General features: G+C 44.2%; 1 protein-coding gene across 1 annotated transcript in view; it reads right to left on the reverse strand.

The window, feature by feature from the left end:
- LOC144681490 (protein transport protein Sec61 subunit alpha-like 1) overlaps positions 1-15,522 on the reverse strand; it is a 35,146-nt gene that overhangs the window by 5,306 nt on the left and 14,318 nt on the right. The window contains exons 6-11 of the mRNA XM_078543115.1: positions 14,153-14,262; positions 13,403-13,556; positions 12,222-12,382; positions 9,435-9,632; positions 7,887-8,078; positions 5,853-5,929 (exon numbers count right to left, since the gene is read on the reverse strand). Coding sequence (XP_078399241.1) covers positions 5,853-5,929; positions 7,887-8,078; positions 9,435-9,632; positions 12,222-12,382; positions 13,403-13,556; positions 14,153-14,262 — 892 coding nt within the window. The remainder of the gene's footprint in view (positions 1-5,852; positions 5,930-7,886; positions 8,079-9,434; positions 9,633-12,221; positions 12,383-13,402; positions 13,557-14,152; positions 14,263-15,522) is intronic.

A 15,522-nucleotide genomic window follows, 5' to 3' on the forward strand; every position in this document is an offset into this window, starting at 1 on the left:
AGCAGAAATGAAGTGCCAAGCCCTCCCGCGGTGTCTCAGACTCAACAGCAGTGATCGTAGAATAGGAAGGCACAGGAGGCAGCCATTCAGCCCATCGAGTCTTTGCTGGCTCTTTCAAAGAGCAATTCAGTCAGTCCCATTCCCTTGCCCTCACCCATATCTCCAAGTATTTATCCAATTCCCTTCTGAAAGCTACTACGGAATCTATACCACCACCCTATCAGACAGTGCATTCCAAATCCTAACCACTTGCTGCATAAAAGTTTTTCCTGCCTTTGGTTCTTTTTGCCAGTCACCTTAAATCTGCGCCCTCTGGGTTATTTACGCTTCAGCCAGTTTCTCAGTATTTACTCTATTTAAACCCTTCATGATTTTAAACACCTCAGTCTCCCCTTAATCTACTCTGCTGGTAAGGAGAACAGCCTCAGCTCCTCCAGTCTCTTCATGTATCTGTAAGTACTCATCTCAGGAATCATTCTAGTATATCCCACTGTACCCTCCCCTGAGGGTCCACACGCTTCCCAAAGCGCGGTGCTCGGAAATGGACACAAAATTCAAGCTGGGGTCCAGCTAGTGTTTTTTTTTGATTTAGCATTACTTCCTGGTTTTCGTATTCTGTGCCTCTATTTATGAAGCCCAAGATCCCATTTGTTTTATTAGCTGCTTGGTTTACTTGTCACCTTCAAAGATTTCTGCACAAACATCCCTTCCCCAGGTTTCTGCCTTCTTACACCTCCTTTAAAATTGTACCATTTAGCAAGTACCTGTCCATCTTTCTTCCTACCTGGAGTGCATCGCCTGTCATGTTTCCACAGTGATTTCATCTGCCCCATCTCCACCCACCTGTCAATGTCCTCCTGATGCCTGGCACTATCTTCCTCAATTTTTATTACACTTCCAGGTTTTGTGCCACCTGCAAATTTAAAAATTTTGCCCTGTACCCGCAAGTCTGATGCATTAATATACATCAAGAACAGTAGTGGTCTCAATACTTCAAACTGCATCCTACGACTTTAGAGATGATGGGCTAGAGACTGGTGTCTAAATATTTAGGAACCTGTACATTTTCAAATCACAGCAAGCAATCTAACTGTCTGATACTGACTTTAAAACGTGCAGCTTAACAGTACGAGAGAGAGAGAGAGAGAGCAGGGACAGCAGCTTCAGAAAAAGAGCGAGAGAGAGAGAGAGAGAGAGAGAGAGCAGGGACAGCAGCTTCAGAAACAGAGCGAGAGATGGGGCAGCAGCTTCAGAAACAGCACGAGGGTATTAGTAGGGATTATCAGTATCAGTAAGGTTTATTTATAGTAGTAAGCTCTATTAGTATTAGCAAAGCTTTATCAGTATTCATAAGGTTTATTACCAGTAGTACAGTTAATTAGCAGTAACAAGTCTATTAAGTCAATAAAGTAACGGCTGGGCTGCTCCAACCTCGGGAGTGCATGCCCTGTGCAATGTGGGAACTCCAGGGCATTTCCTGTGTCCTGGATAACCACTTGTGCAGTAAGTGTCATTTGCAGCAGCTCGAGCTCCATGTTTCAGAACTTGACCAGCAGCTGGAATCACTGCAGTGCAACTGGGAGGTTGAGAGCTATGTGAATACCATGTTAATAAATGTGGTCACCCCGCTGCTTAAGGGTAGACAGTGAAAAAAGAAACAGGCAGATAGTGCAGGAGTCCCGAGTGCATCCCACTCTCCAACCATTCAGTTCTGAATGCTGATGAGGATAATGGTTCATCTGTGGTGTGCAGCCAGAACCAGGTCCATGGCACCACAGGTGGCTCAGTTGTACAGGAGGGTACAAGGAAGGCTGGAAGAGCAATACTGATAGGGGATTCTATAGTTAGGGGAACAGACAGGCATTTTTGATGTGAATCCAGTGTGGTGTGTTGCCTCCCTGTTGCCAGGGTCATGGATGTCACTGAGCGGCTGCAGAACATTGATGTCTGAGCTGAAGGGGAAGGTGAGCAGCCAGAAGTCATGGTCCATATCGGTATCAATGACTTAGGTAGAGAAAGGGATTAGGTCCTGCGGGCAGAGTTTAAGGAGTTCGGCAAGACATTAAAAAGCTGGACCTTAAAGGTAGTAACCTCCAGATTACTCCGTGTCACACGTTAGTGAGCATTGAAGTAGGAGGTTGGAGCAGATGGATGCGTAGCTGGAGAGATGTTGCACAAGGGAGGGCTTTAGACTCCTGGGACATTGAGTGTGTTCTGGGGCAGGTCAGGCCTGTACAAGCCAGACAGTTTGCACCTCAACAGGGCTGGACAAATATCCTGGTGTGGAGGCTTGCTAGTGCTGTTGCACAGGGTTTAAACTAGCTTGGCAGGGGGATGGGAACGTGAGGGTGAGTTCAGGTGGGCCAAAATCAGAATTGGAAATAGGCAGAAAATTAGTGAATGAGTCTGGAAGGCAGAGGAAGCATTCTTTTAATTCACTCATGGGATGTGGATGTCGCTGGCTAGCCCAGCATTTATTGCCCATCCCCAAATATCCTCAAGAAGGTGGTGGTGAGCTGCCTTCTTGAGCCACTGCATTCCATGTGGTGTAGGTACATCCACAGTGCTGATACGGAGTTCCAGGATTTTGACCCAGCGAAGGAGAAGGAATGGTGATATATTTCTGAATCAGGATGGTGAGTGGCTCGGAGGGGAACTTCTAGGTGGTGGTGCTCCCATGCGTCTGCTGCCCTTGTCCTTCTAGATGGTAGCAGTCATTTGGAATGTGATGTCTAAGGAGACTTGGTGAGTTTCTGCAAAGCATCTTGTAGATGGTACACGCTACTGCCACTGTGTGTTGGTGGTAAAGGGAGCGAATGTTTATGGATGGGATGCCAGTCAACTGGGCTGCTTTATCCTGGATGGTGTCATGCTTGTGTTGTGGGAGCTGCACTCATCCAGGCAAGTGGAGAGCATTCCATCACACTCCTGACTTGTGCCTTGTAGATGGTAGACTTTGGGGAGTCATGTGGTGAGTTACTCGCCGCAGGATTCCTAGCCTCTGACCTGCTCTTGTAGCCACAGTATTTATATGGCTAGTCCAGTTCTGTTTCTGGTCAATGGTAACCCCCAGGTTGTTGATAATGGGGGATTCAGTGATAGTAATGCCATTTAATGTCAAGGGTTAATGGTTGAATTCTCTCTTGTTGGAGATGGTCATCGCCTGGCAATTGCGTGGCACAAATGTTAGTTCCCACTTGTCAGCCCAAGCCTGGATATTGTCCAGATCTTGCTGCATTTGGACATGGACTGCTTCAGTATCTGAGGAGTCGCGAATAATGGTGAACATTGTGCAATCATCAGTGAACATCTCCACTTCTGACCTTATGATGGAAGGAAGGTCATTGATGAAGCAGCTGAAGATGGTTGGGCCCAGGACACTATCCTGAGGAACTCCTGCAGTGATGTCCTGGAACTGAGATGTTGACCTCCAACAACCACAACCTTCTTCCTTTGTGCCAGGTGTGAATCCAGCCAGCAGAGAGATTTCCCCAATTCTCATGACTCCAGTTTTGTTAGGGCTCTTTGATGTCACACTGAGTCAAATGCTGCCAGGAGCTAAGTGACCCTGGCAGAACCCAAACTGGGCACCAGTGAGCAGGTTATTGCTAAGCAAGTGCCACTTAACAGCACTGTAGATGACCCCCTTCCATCACTTTACTGATGATCGAGAGTAGACTGATGGGGCAGTAATTGGCAGAGTTGGATTTGTCCTGTTTTTGTATACAGGGCATACCTGGGCAATTTTCCACATTGCCGATTTGATGCCAGAATTGTAGTTGTACTGAAACAGCTTGGCTAGGGGTGCAGCAGGTTCTGGAGCACAAACCTTCAGTACTATTGTGGAATATTGTCAGGGCCAATAGCCTTTGCAGTATCCAGTGCCTTCAGCAGTTTCTTGATATCAAGTGGAGTGAATTGAATTGGCTGAAGACTGGCATCTGTGATGCTGGGGACCTTTGGAGGGGGCAGAGATGGATCACCCACTCAACACTTCTGGCTGAAGGTTGTAGCAAATGCTTCAGCCTTATCTTTTGCATTGATGCGCTGGGCTTCCCCACCATTGAGGATGGGGACATTTATGGAGCCTCCTCCTCCAAAGAGCTGTTTAATTGTCCACCACCATTCACGACTGGATGTGGCAGGATTGCAGAGTTTAGATCTGATCAGATCTACCTGTTTGGCATGCAAGTAATCCCTGCGTTGTAGTTTCACCAGGTTGATACCTCATTTTTAGGTATGCCTGGTGCTGCTCCTGGCATGCCCTCCTGCACTCTTCATTGAACCAGGATTGATCCCCTAGCTTGGTGGTAATGGTAGATTAGGAGGTGTGTTGGACCATGAGGTTACAGTCTGTGGTCAAGTACAATTCTGCTGCTGATGATGGCCCACAGCGCCTCATGGATGTCCAGTCTTGAGTTGCTAGATTTGCTCAAAATCTATCCTATTTAGCATGATGGTAATGCCCTACATGATGGAGGGTATCCTCAAGATGGGACTTCTTCTCCACAAGGACTGTGTAGTGGTCACTCCTACCGATGCTGTCATGGACAGATGCATCTGCGGCAGACAGATTGGTGAGGATGAGGTTAAGTAGATTTTTCTCTCTTGTTGATTCCCTCACCGCCTGCCGCAGACCCAGTCTAGCAGCTATGTCCTTTAAGACTCAGACAGCTCGGGAAAATTAAAGAAAAAAGTTTGGCAGGCTCAAGGTTATATCCTTCAATGCAAGGAGTATAGCAAATAAAGCAGACGAGCTGATGGAATAGATAGAAACGTGGCAGGATGATACCATAGCTTTACAGGAACATGGCATAAAGAGGGGGATAAAAAAATGGCGAGGGGGGTGTCAATTTCAGTTGAAGAAACGGTTACAGCTATGAGGAGGGATAATACATTAGATGGATCATCAAATAGGGCCATAACAATTGAGTTAAGGAACAGAAAAAAGGATGCAGTCACACTACTGGGAGTGTACTATACAACCCCAATGTATAGGGAGAGAGGAGTAAATATGTAGACAAATCTCCAAGATGTGCAAAAACAACAGGGCAGTAATTGTAGGGGATTTTAACTACCCCAATATTAATTGGGGTCGTTTGTGTGTGAAAGGAATGGAGGAACAGAATTCTTAAGGAGCATTCAGGAGAATGTTTTTGGCCAGTATGTAGGAAGCCCAACAAAAGGTGTCACGGTTCTGGACTTCCTTTTGGGGGATGAAGCTGGGCAGGTGGAAGGAATGGTAGTGGGAGAGCATTTGAGGTAGTGATTATAATTCAATTAGTAGTAGATTTGATTGAGGTGTGTAAGGTTGTGAGGGGCATGGATAGTGTGGATGGGAAGGACCTATTTCCTCGAACAGAGAGGTCAGTGACTAGGAGTCATATATTTAAAGCGATTGGTAGAAAGATCAGTGGGAAGGCGAGGAAATATTTTTTCACCCAGAGGGTGGCAGGGGTCTAGAACTCACTGCCTAAGAGGGCAGTAGAGGCAGAAGACCTCATCTCATTCAAAAGGTGTCTGAATATGCACCTTAAGTCCCATAACCTCCAGGGCTACGGATCAAGTACTGGAAAATAGGATTAGGCTGGAGGGGGCGGGGGTGCCCAGCCAGTGGTCAGAGTGGCCTTCTTCTGTGAGGGAAACCTTTTTTTACATTTTCTAAATATCTGAAAAGGAGGAATGTGCAGGGATGTGGGGAGAGGGCAAGGAAGTGGCAGAATGTGAACTGCTCCTTAGCAGAGCTAGCATGGAGATGATGAGCCGAATGGCCGCCTTCTGTGCTGGAAAGATTCTATGAAAATGACTGCTTAGGCATTTCAATGAAAAATGCTACACAGCTAATGACCTACCTGTTAAGCTCGTGGACCATTGAGGTCTCCCGATGTCCTCTCATCACCATTTGCTGTTCTTTTAGTTGTTTAGCTACCTGTAATTCAATGAGGAAGAATACTCCAGCTCAATTATGCTGTTATACCAGAGAATGCAAACAAATAAGCCACAGACCTCAACATTAATACAGTCTCAAATGTTGGTCAGCCATGACTGAATGGTGGAGCAGACTCGATGGGCCGAATGGCCTAATTTCTGCTCCTATGTTTTTATGGTCCTAATCCAGTAAACACAATTGTTCCATATTTCTTTCCTTCCGCTCCCTACAGGCCCAGCAGTTACATGGCACCTCATCGACACTTCCAAACGCTTAGCTACAATCCAATATTCAATATTGGCCAGCATGACAGCTGTTATGGCACAAGATGAAGATACAACAAGATGGCGGGCTAACTGATAAGTTTTCAGTGGCCTCAATCACTGTCCGGAGTAAAATCACTGACATCTTTAAATCCATCTGAATCACCAGCTTTTCCAAGGCTGGTTTTACTACACAAATTTTCCCTTCTCTTCTGCTGCTATTTCTCCCAACACACGACAACAAAAACAGCTGTGTGTGAGGAGAATGTTGGGAGCTGAGCAGTAAATCTGTGAGAGAATAATTAATAAACTATTACCCCTGACTGCTTGGGAAGCCCTTTCCCGAATAATGACCAGTTACTTTCCCACACTTCTGTCAAGGGAGTGGGGTTTGGTATCAAGTTCTTTAAAAAGATTCCCAAAGTTAATAGACAGATTACTGTATACTCTGGAGCCCTGTTCACACAAACATCAGTCTCAAGAGTCTCATCATTCAGACCCTCCAAGGAAAATTAGTTTTCTGAATGTTTTCTTTTTTTAAAAAAAAAGGAAAAAAAGTTCAGCCGGTAACAGCTGACTGATCAGCATGCAGTACTGGAGGTCAGGCTCACCTTAGCTCGAATGAGGCTTGGGTTCACTCAAACTTTCATCCTCCCAACATGCACACAAGTTCCACATCGTGGGAGGAGTAGGGGGAATGAGGAGACCACAGGTACTGTGCACAGCACCTGCCACTTCAGGATCTCCTCACACTCCACTCCCTGCTCAATCATATACCTCCAGGGTTTGGCTACGTTCTTGTGCTGCACATCTTGCACAAGTTGCTATCCTTCTTTTGCAATGAAGCGTCAGCAGGCTGTTCAACTGGAAGGGGCACTGCTCATTCCAGCAGTTACTCTTACAGGGGGTCATGGCAGTGGTCTCTCCATTATCCATGGATGTTGAAGGTAGCTGTAGCAAACTCAGCACAGACCAGGCACTGAACTGAGAAGCCTCTCCATCTGGATATCAAGCTCATTGAAACAGTGATCATTTTAAGACAAAACCTGTTTCTATTTTTTTTGTAAACTGTAAATGTTTTGTTCTGAGGCGAAGTAAGGAGAAACTTTATACAGCAACTGCCTGACAGCGGTGGAGGCAGATTCATTCATGGTTGTCAAAAGGGCACGGGATAACTATAAGAGTAGAAAAAATGGTCCGGGCTACTGGAGAAAAGGCAGAGGAGTGGAACTAGCTGAACTACTCTCAGAGGGCTGACACAGACAATGGGTCAAATTGTCTCCTTCTGTGCTGTAACCTTCCACAATTCCAAGAGAATAGGGTGTTAGGGACAGCTAATATTGACATGAAGTACTGAAGGATTAGGTCCAGCAAATGTTAAAGGACATTCCACTCAGCCTCAACAATGGACCTCAGCCTCAACTTTACAAGAATCACCTGCTCCAATGAGTCAGACAATATTTCCATATACCACATTAGGTATCCTCCAACATCTGAGGAAGACAGTCTATTTAGTGTTAAATTAGAAGCAGTATTATACTGTGATCCAATGCCCACTAAATGGCAGACAGATCAAACCCAGGCCCACAGTGAACTGGGCAGAATGACAGTTTTTAAAAATAAAACATCAATAGGGAACTGATGGCAAGGTTCCCAGGGAGAAAGAAATAACTCTCTACAGTGCTGACACTTACATCTTTGGCAGAAGAACCAGACACCTCGATCCAGGTCTTTGAGAAGAAGGCACAGGAGCCCAACATGAAGACAATATAAATCACTGCATGAACAGGGTCATCCAACACCGAACCAAATGATTCCGGAGGAGAGAGGTAATAGCAGAGACCCCCAACAGGATATGCACGGGCTGGACCGCCACCTGTATTATCCTTCAAAGTAAAAAGAAAAGTTTTATTAATATAACATGGGGCAAAGGAGCTGTCAGTTATCCCAGATTAGTCAATTTCAGGATACAATATAGACAGGACCTCACCTACTCCCAATTTTCTCTCCATCTCCTCTGAAGGTCCTAATGCATTCTGTAGGTTTACATTGCTATCGGCTAATGTCTAGCACATCACCCAAGCACCTAATCTTGTGTGTCAGAGTTTAGATTACAGGATACAGTAGTCACACACTCAGCTTTCATACTTTCCAGCACAGGGTGAGTGGGCACCCTTCAGGAACAAGAGCTGTGCTTTATTTTGACCTTTCTAGAACACTCATGGACACAACTGCAGCATTCGGATGCTGGCAATCAGTTAGCTGCACACACATACCAAGGATCTCTGCCACACTAGATGCAGCATTTAACCAACGAGCAAGAAAGCTGCTTCTTCAAACTCCAGTGCAAGTGCCAATCTCACTCTCCTTATTGACTGAGCAATCTTTCCAATTCTCTTTCAGAGATTAAAAAAATTCAGGGGCTGCTGTTTGATCAAAGATAAATGTCAGATACATGGAGTTATTTACACTTTCAAACTTGTTTCTATCCGAATACGTTCTTGAACCAATGGAGCAGCCTCTAGTCCCACTCCTGCTCTTGCATAAACCCTGTAGAGCCTTTTTCCTTCACACAAGTCTTTACCTTCTGCCTCTCCACTGCTCGTCAAACTGCGGCACACGGACAAGAGGGCACAAATTTAAACTGGGAAAACAGCAACTGTATTTATATTGTGCCTTTTAAAGCGGAGTTGGGCGGAACGTTTAGCAAGAGTGAGCACGCACGTGAGAGCGCGACAGCTAGAGCAAGAAAGAGTTGAAGGGGTTTAGGGAGCGAATTCCAGAGCTTAGAATCCAGGTAGCTGGATGCATGGTCATCAATGGCAGGGTGATTAAAGGCCAGAATTCGAGGGGCACAGATGTTATGGAGGGCTTTAGGGACTGGATGAGACTAGACAGGGAGGGGTGAGGCCATGGATGGATTTGAAAACAAGGGTGAGAATAAAGTTAAATTTCAGACTGAGACCAGAAAGATTTTCATGCAGAGAGTGATCAATGCAAGGCAGGGCTTCCAGATGGGCAGTCAGGCAACAATCTCAAACAGTTGGATGCCATCACGGAAATGGAGGGGAATAAACTAGCAATCTCAATGGCAGAGTTATGATGAGCCAAATTACCTCCTCTATCCACTTATAAACATGCAAGCAAGATCTGACCAACTTATTAACTTGGTTTGTTTGCTACTTGATGTCTTTGGTTTTAAGAGGTGCACTCCTCACCCCACTCAAAAAAATTGCACTTACAGACCACGTCCCCAAAAGATTGACGAGGAAATTGCCGCTGAATCTTGTAGATAACATCTGAGAGATGACATAGAGGTTGGAGACCAGAGCAGATTGGAGGATGATGGGAATGTTAGACGTGTAGAAAAGCTTGATGGGATAGGTGTTGTATTGTCCACGGTAACGGGCAGACTTAATTGGAAGGTCTACTCTGAAGCCCTGTAAGATGCAAACATAAAGATGCTTTAGTATCGATTACTATTTGAAGTGATTAACATTTAAAATAAACAAAAATGACCAGTAAAACTGAATCCAGCAGCAGAGATTAAGCAACACACAAAGACAATTTTGAACAGCAGGACACTTGGCAGTGGACCGACTGAACAATTATCCACCAAACAGCAAACAAGCACTTTGTTTATTTGTACTATAGGCAACATTTTCCACAATAAATTCAGTAAAGTTCACAATTTAGAAAATATAGCAACATAAAAATATTTACAGGAGGCCATTCAACCCATCTTGTCCATGCCAACCGAAAAGAGTTATCCAGCCTAACCCCTTTCTCCAGCTCTTGATCAGAAGCCCTGTATTTCCACATATCAAGTGCATATCAAAGTGGTGTTTAAATGCAATGGGTATATCTGCCTGCACCACCCTTTCAAGGCAGAGAGTTCCAGGCCCCCACCACTCAAAGTATTTCTCCTGAACTCCCATCCAGGACAAAGCAACCTGCTTGATTGTAATTCCTTCCACAAACATTCACGCCCAACACCACTGACAAACAGTGGCAGCAGTGTGTACCATCTACAAGATGCACTGCAGAAACTCACTAAGGCTCCTTAGGCAGCACCTTCCAAACCCACGAGCGCTACCATCTAGGAGGGTAGGGGCAGCAGGTACATGGGAACACCACCAACTGGAAGATCCTCTCCAAGCCACTCACTGTCCTGACTTGGAAATATATCACTGCTTGCTTGTCCCTACAACCACCCCACCCTCAAATTCTCTCCCCCCCCGCCCCCCACCTTAAACCAGCTTATATTTCACCCCTCTCCTAACTATACTTCAGTTCTGTTGAAGGGTCGTGTGGACCCGAAACGTCGACTCTTTCCTTCTCCACCGATGCTGCCAGACCTGCTGAGTTTTTCCAGGTAATTCTGTTTTTGTTTTGGAAATATATCGCTGTTCCTTCACTGGTGCTGGGTCAAAATCCTAGAACTCCCTTCCTAACAGCACTATGGGTGTACCTATACCACAGGATCTGCAGTGGTTCAAGAAGGTAGCTCACCACCACCTTCTCAAGGGCAATTAGGGATGAGCAATAAATGCTGGCCTAGCCAGTGACGCCCACAGCCCACAAATGAATAAAAAAGTTATTTTAAATCTATGCTCCCTGGTTATTGACCTCTCTGCTAATGGAAATAAGCCCTTCCTATCCACTCTATTTAGATCCCCTCAGTTTTATACACCTCAATTAAATCTCCCCTCAGCCTCATCCGTTCCAAGGAAAACAATCCCAGTCTATCCAATCTTGCCTCACGACTAAAAATTCTCGACTACCGGCAGCATCCTCATAAGTCTGCTCTGCATCCTCTCCAGTGCAATCACCCACTTCATGCCACTTGGCAGCCGGAACTGTATGGTTTGTCACCCAGAGAAATGCGCAAGAGCGCTGCTGGAAAAACCCAATTGGCTCACAAATGTTCTTCAGGAAATGGAAACTGCCATTTCCACCCAGCCTGTTTTAAATGTCACTCTGGTCCCAGTTACCAGGCTGACTTAATCCCCTTCCCTGGCTAGTGGGGGCAAATAAATATGGTCAAGCATGCAGAAACAAAAGCAATTACATCTGCCACTATATTACTAAAGCAAAATGCTGCAGATGGAGGAAATGTGAAACAAAAAAAAACAGAAAAGGTTGGAAACTCTCAGTTCAGGCAGCATCTATGGAGATAAAAAGAGTTAATGTTTCAGTTCTGATGAAAGGTTGTTGACTTGAACCGTTAACTCCGTTTCACTCTCTACAGATCCGCTGAGTATTTCCAGCATGTTCTATTTTAATTTCAATTACAACAGCAACCTGGGGTGAAGTTGCAATCCCTGAAACAAAGAGCCATTAATTCTGCCTTTTTATCAATTTTCCCCCTTTGACCTTATTTGCTGCTGTTCTTTATGTTTGTATACTCTGTCCCTTCCTGTCACACTCTGGGTATCATTACCTAAGTAGCTGCCCTTCAATGCCGCCATATCCTTTTGCTTTGTAAGCTTGCTTATCCCCTCTCCAGAACTCTCCCCCGCTCTATTTAGTTTAAAGCCCTCTCTATAGCCCTAGTTATTCAATTCACCAGGACACACATCCCTTGTACCCCAGTACTGATGCCAGTGCCCCATGAACTGAAACCCATTCCTCACATATCAATCTTTGAACCGTGCATTTAACTCCTTAAATTTACCCTATGTCAGTTTGCCCGTGGTTCAGGTAGTAATCCTGAGATTATTACCTTGGAGGTTCTGCTTTTTAATTTAGCTTCTAAATGATTAAATTCTTTCAGCAGAACCTCCTTTCTAGTCCTATCAATGTCGTTGGCAGCAACATGGATGACGACAACTGGATCCTTCCCCTCCCACTCCAAGTATATCATATCAACAATCTCGGAAAATTATGTGCACTTTAGAAGCTTATCTAAAACACTTTACTTTGAAGTAGGTAAACATGGTTGCTACTTTGCTCGAAGTTCCTGGAACCAGCAATAAACTGAGCGATTGCTAATCTTTTTCACAAGCCTGGTTTCACCATTCACTTGCCTGGAAGTATATCACCACCGCAAAAACAAAGATGGTGGCAATGAGGTTCATGAGATTTGGCAGGTTCTGACGGTAAAAGGCTTCACGAAGAGCGCGGACTTTGTCCTGTCGTGTGGCCAGGAGGTGGAACAGGGCAATAATTGATCCTTCAAACTCGGTTCCTGTTGAAAACAGAAGCCACGATTAAGGAGGGTTGGAGTAGTTAGAGACTGGGAGGTTATTTACAATACTATAACCTTCACTGCATATATTGAGTTTTGATGTAGTGACATTTAAAAAGAATCCATTTGCGTTTTCTCTGCATTACCCAGCCAAGAAATTAGGCTACGGCCATAGGCATTAGCATCACAAGTCAAAGGCAGACATCCCTTTTTCTAGAGGAGCTCCTTCCCCCCCACAAGGCGGACATGTAAACATAATAAGTATAGATACAAACTACGCTCCATCATCTCAAGGTTCAGCAATAGGAGCTGTCTCTGCAAGATTTTGTATTTGGATGAGACATACAAGAGAGGGGAATCTTTTGTACAGCTGGATCTCTTGCCCCCACCTAACCCCCAACCCCACCCAAAGAGGGCTGCCATTCATAACGTAATTTATATGGGATTGCTGTAGGCACCAGTGACAAAGCTTTCATCAATTCCTCCTGGGTCAGATGTTTACACAATACAAATGCAAACATTAGAGAGGTTAACTGGTCATACTACCGTCATAGATCATCAAGAGGGAGCAAACACACCGTGGCTTTTCCTCTTTGCCATGATGTATTATCCCTTCCGTTAACAACTAGTGACCAGTAACAAATATTTTTCAAATAAATTTCCAGGACGAGGCACAGTGATCTCTAAAATAAAGACTAATCTAGCACTCTCCACATGGATGCAGCAGTTGGTCATTCCCCTTGAACAGGACTTGTGCATCTCTATTTTATCAACAATGTGGCCCTTGTTCAGCGTACATCTCTCAAGATTCATATGTCCCAAACTACACTTTCTTCTACAGCCCCACTGCATTAACCAAAATGCAGTTTTCCAGTCCAATTATCTATTTGATTTACTTCATCTGATCACTTGCACAGACATTGTAGCATTCATCATAAGCATTAGCCCATCACCCAGAGTTCTTGAGATCAGCCATACTGTACATTTTTAAAAAGGGTAAAAAGACCATTATCTGCTTACCTCTACCCGTATTCACAGTGGTAGGACTGAAAGCCTTCCACACGATGGTCTCACAGATGTTTGTGGCGATAAAGAGAGAAATGCCAGATCCAAGGCCGTATCCTTTCTGCAGCAGTTCATCCAGGAGCAGCACAATTAGCCCAGCAACAAACAGCTGTAAAAATTTTAAAATTCATTGATAAAGCCCAATATACTCTGCAAGGAGAAAGCAGCGCAGCTCGACTAGAACAGCCCAAACCTTGAATGATTACCATTTATCAAAATAAAACATTTCTTTTCTAAACTACACACTTTGGCAAATTTTATGGCCTTCTTCTGCAGGCAGCAGGAATATTACTCTAAATTTAGTTGCGTGTGCGTGAGGGGCATTCAAATAGAAAGGAAAGCAATATGATTAAGTGACCACATCTCATGTCTTATTACTCATACCATAATCAAAATATTTTATGAGATAAATCTAATTTGCATTTGAATGGATCAACACTGCTTCTACAGCCTCCCTAGGGAACCTGCTTCATAGATATGATCATTATTTTAGTAAGTGAGCAATTGTAAACTAGGTTTAGTTCAATACAACACTCAAATATAAAAATATATAAACAATTCCAATATCACGTTCAGGACAAAGTTTGTCCAGACTGAAATTAGAAGATAAACGTTACATACATTTCATTAACAAGACTAATTGCCAGAAGGCATGACAGCCGCTCCAATACTTGCAATTCACATCGAAGCCTTCACCAACTTTACCTGAATAATGATCAGTAAACAGATGCCAGCTCCCATTTCAGATGGATCTCCATACATCCCAGTCATGACGTATACAATGGCTTGTCCAATAGTGATGATCATACCAAAAACTGTAGGGCAAAAGTAGAGATACATACACCAGAACTCAAGAGAAAGCTTCAACAACTCGCATTTACATAGCACTTTTAACGTAATAAAATGTCCCAAGGTGCTTCACAGGTGCAAAATCAATACAAGAACAGATTTCAGAATTACAGAGCAGACTTGAACGATCAGGTAAGTCGGATCCCAGTGTCAGTTTAATGGTGCCATTTTCCAATTCTTTATAGATTTCTGTGCACAATCTATCTCCAACTCTGAGGAAATGGAAAATTTGTCAGCCATGAGATAAAGTGTGACATCTTTGTAGAAGACATCAGCAGTGCGAAATAACTGGGACATTCAATATGCTGGGGACTATTGTACCAGTAGCTCACAAGTGATGCCTCATCTCACTCATTACTGCAGTTGATGTTGCAATCATTAAAAGGGAAAGGTGCATCAGACTATCAAAAAGAGAGAACCTGGCTCAGCTGGTTGGCACTCATCTTATTTTCAGTTCAGGCTCAGCTCCAGGTTGAGTACACCATCTAGGCAGATACTTGTGTCAACTGTGCCTCAGTTGGCAGCACCTTTGCTCAAGTTAGAAGATTGTGGGTTCAAGTCCTACTCCAAGGCTTGAGCACAAAATTCAAGATCAACACTCCAGCACAATGCAGGGGGAATGCTGAACTGTTGGAGATGCCATCTTTGTGATGAGTCTGAGGGTATGTTTTCCCTCTCAGGTGGGCATAAATGATCCTGTGATACTATTTTGAAGAGTAAGGGAATTATCCCTGGTTTCCTGGTCAATATATACCTCTCAATCAACAACTTAAAAAAAACCTGGTCATTATCGTATAGCTGTTTGTGGGAGCTTGCTGTGCACAAATTGCTTGCTACGTTTAAAAAGTACACTTTAAAAAGTACTGCACTGGCTGTAAAGTGCATTGGGATACCCCGAGGTTGCAAAAGGCGTGACAGAAATGCAAGCTTTTTAAGGGGAGCACTTCATATAAATATGTAATCAAAGGACCTCTCCACTGTTTAAGTGAAGAAAAATTCCTACAACACCAGACAGCTGAAATTTCTACCGGTGTTGGCCAACATCCCTCCCACGTCCACCATCAAAACATGCAGAGGGTCTTCCCAGGCACAAACAGGCTGCCATTTTTACAACAACATTTCTACACAACAGTGACCACACTTCAGTGAATATGAAATAAAAAGGCTTTTTGTAACTTAGAAGCATTTATACGCCCTTTTGATTCATCACACTTACAATTATTGTC

The sequence above is a fragment of the Cetorhinus maximus genome, chromosome 6, assembly GCF_964194155.1.
Source record: "Cetorhinus maximus chromosome 6, sCetMax3.hap1.1, whole genome shotgun sequence".
Lineage (NCBI taxonomy): Eukaryota > Metazoa > Chordata > Chondrichthyes > Lamniformes > Cetorhinidae > Cetorhinus > Cetorhinus maximus.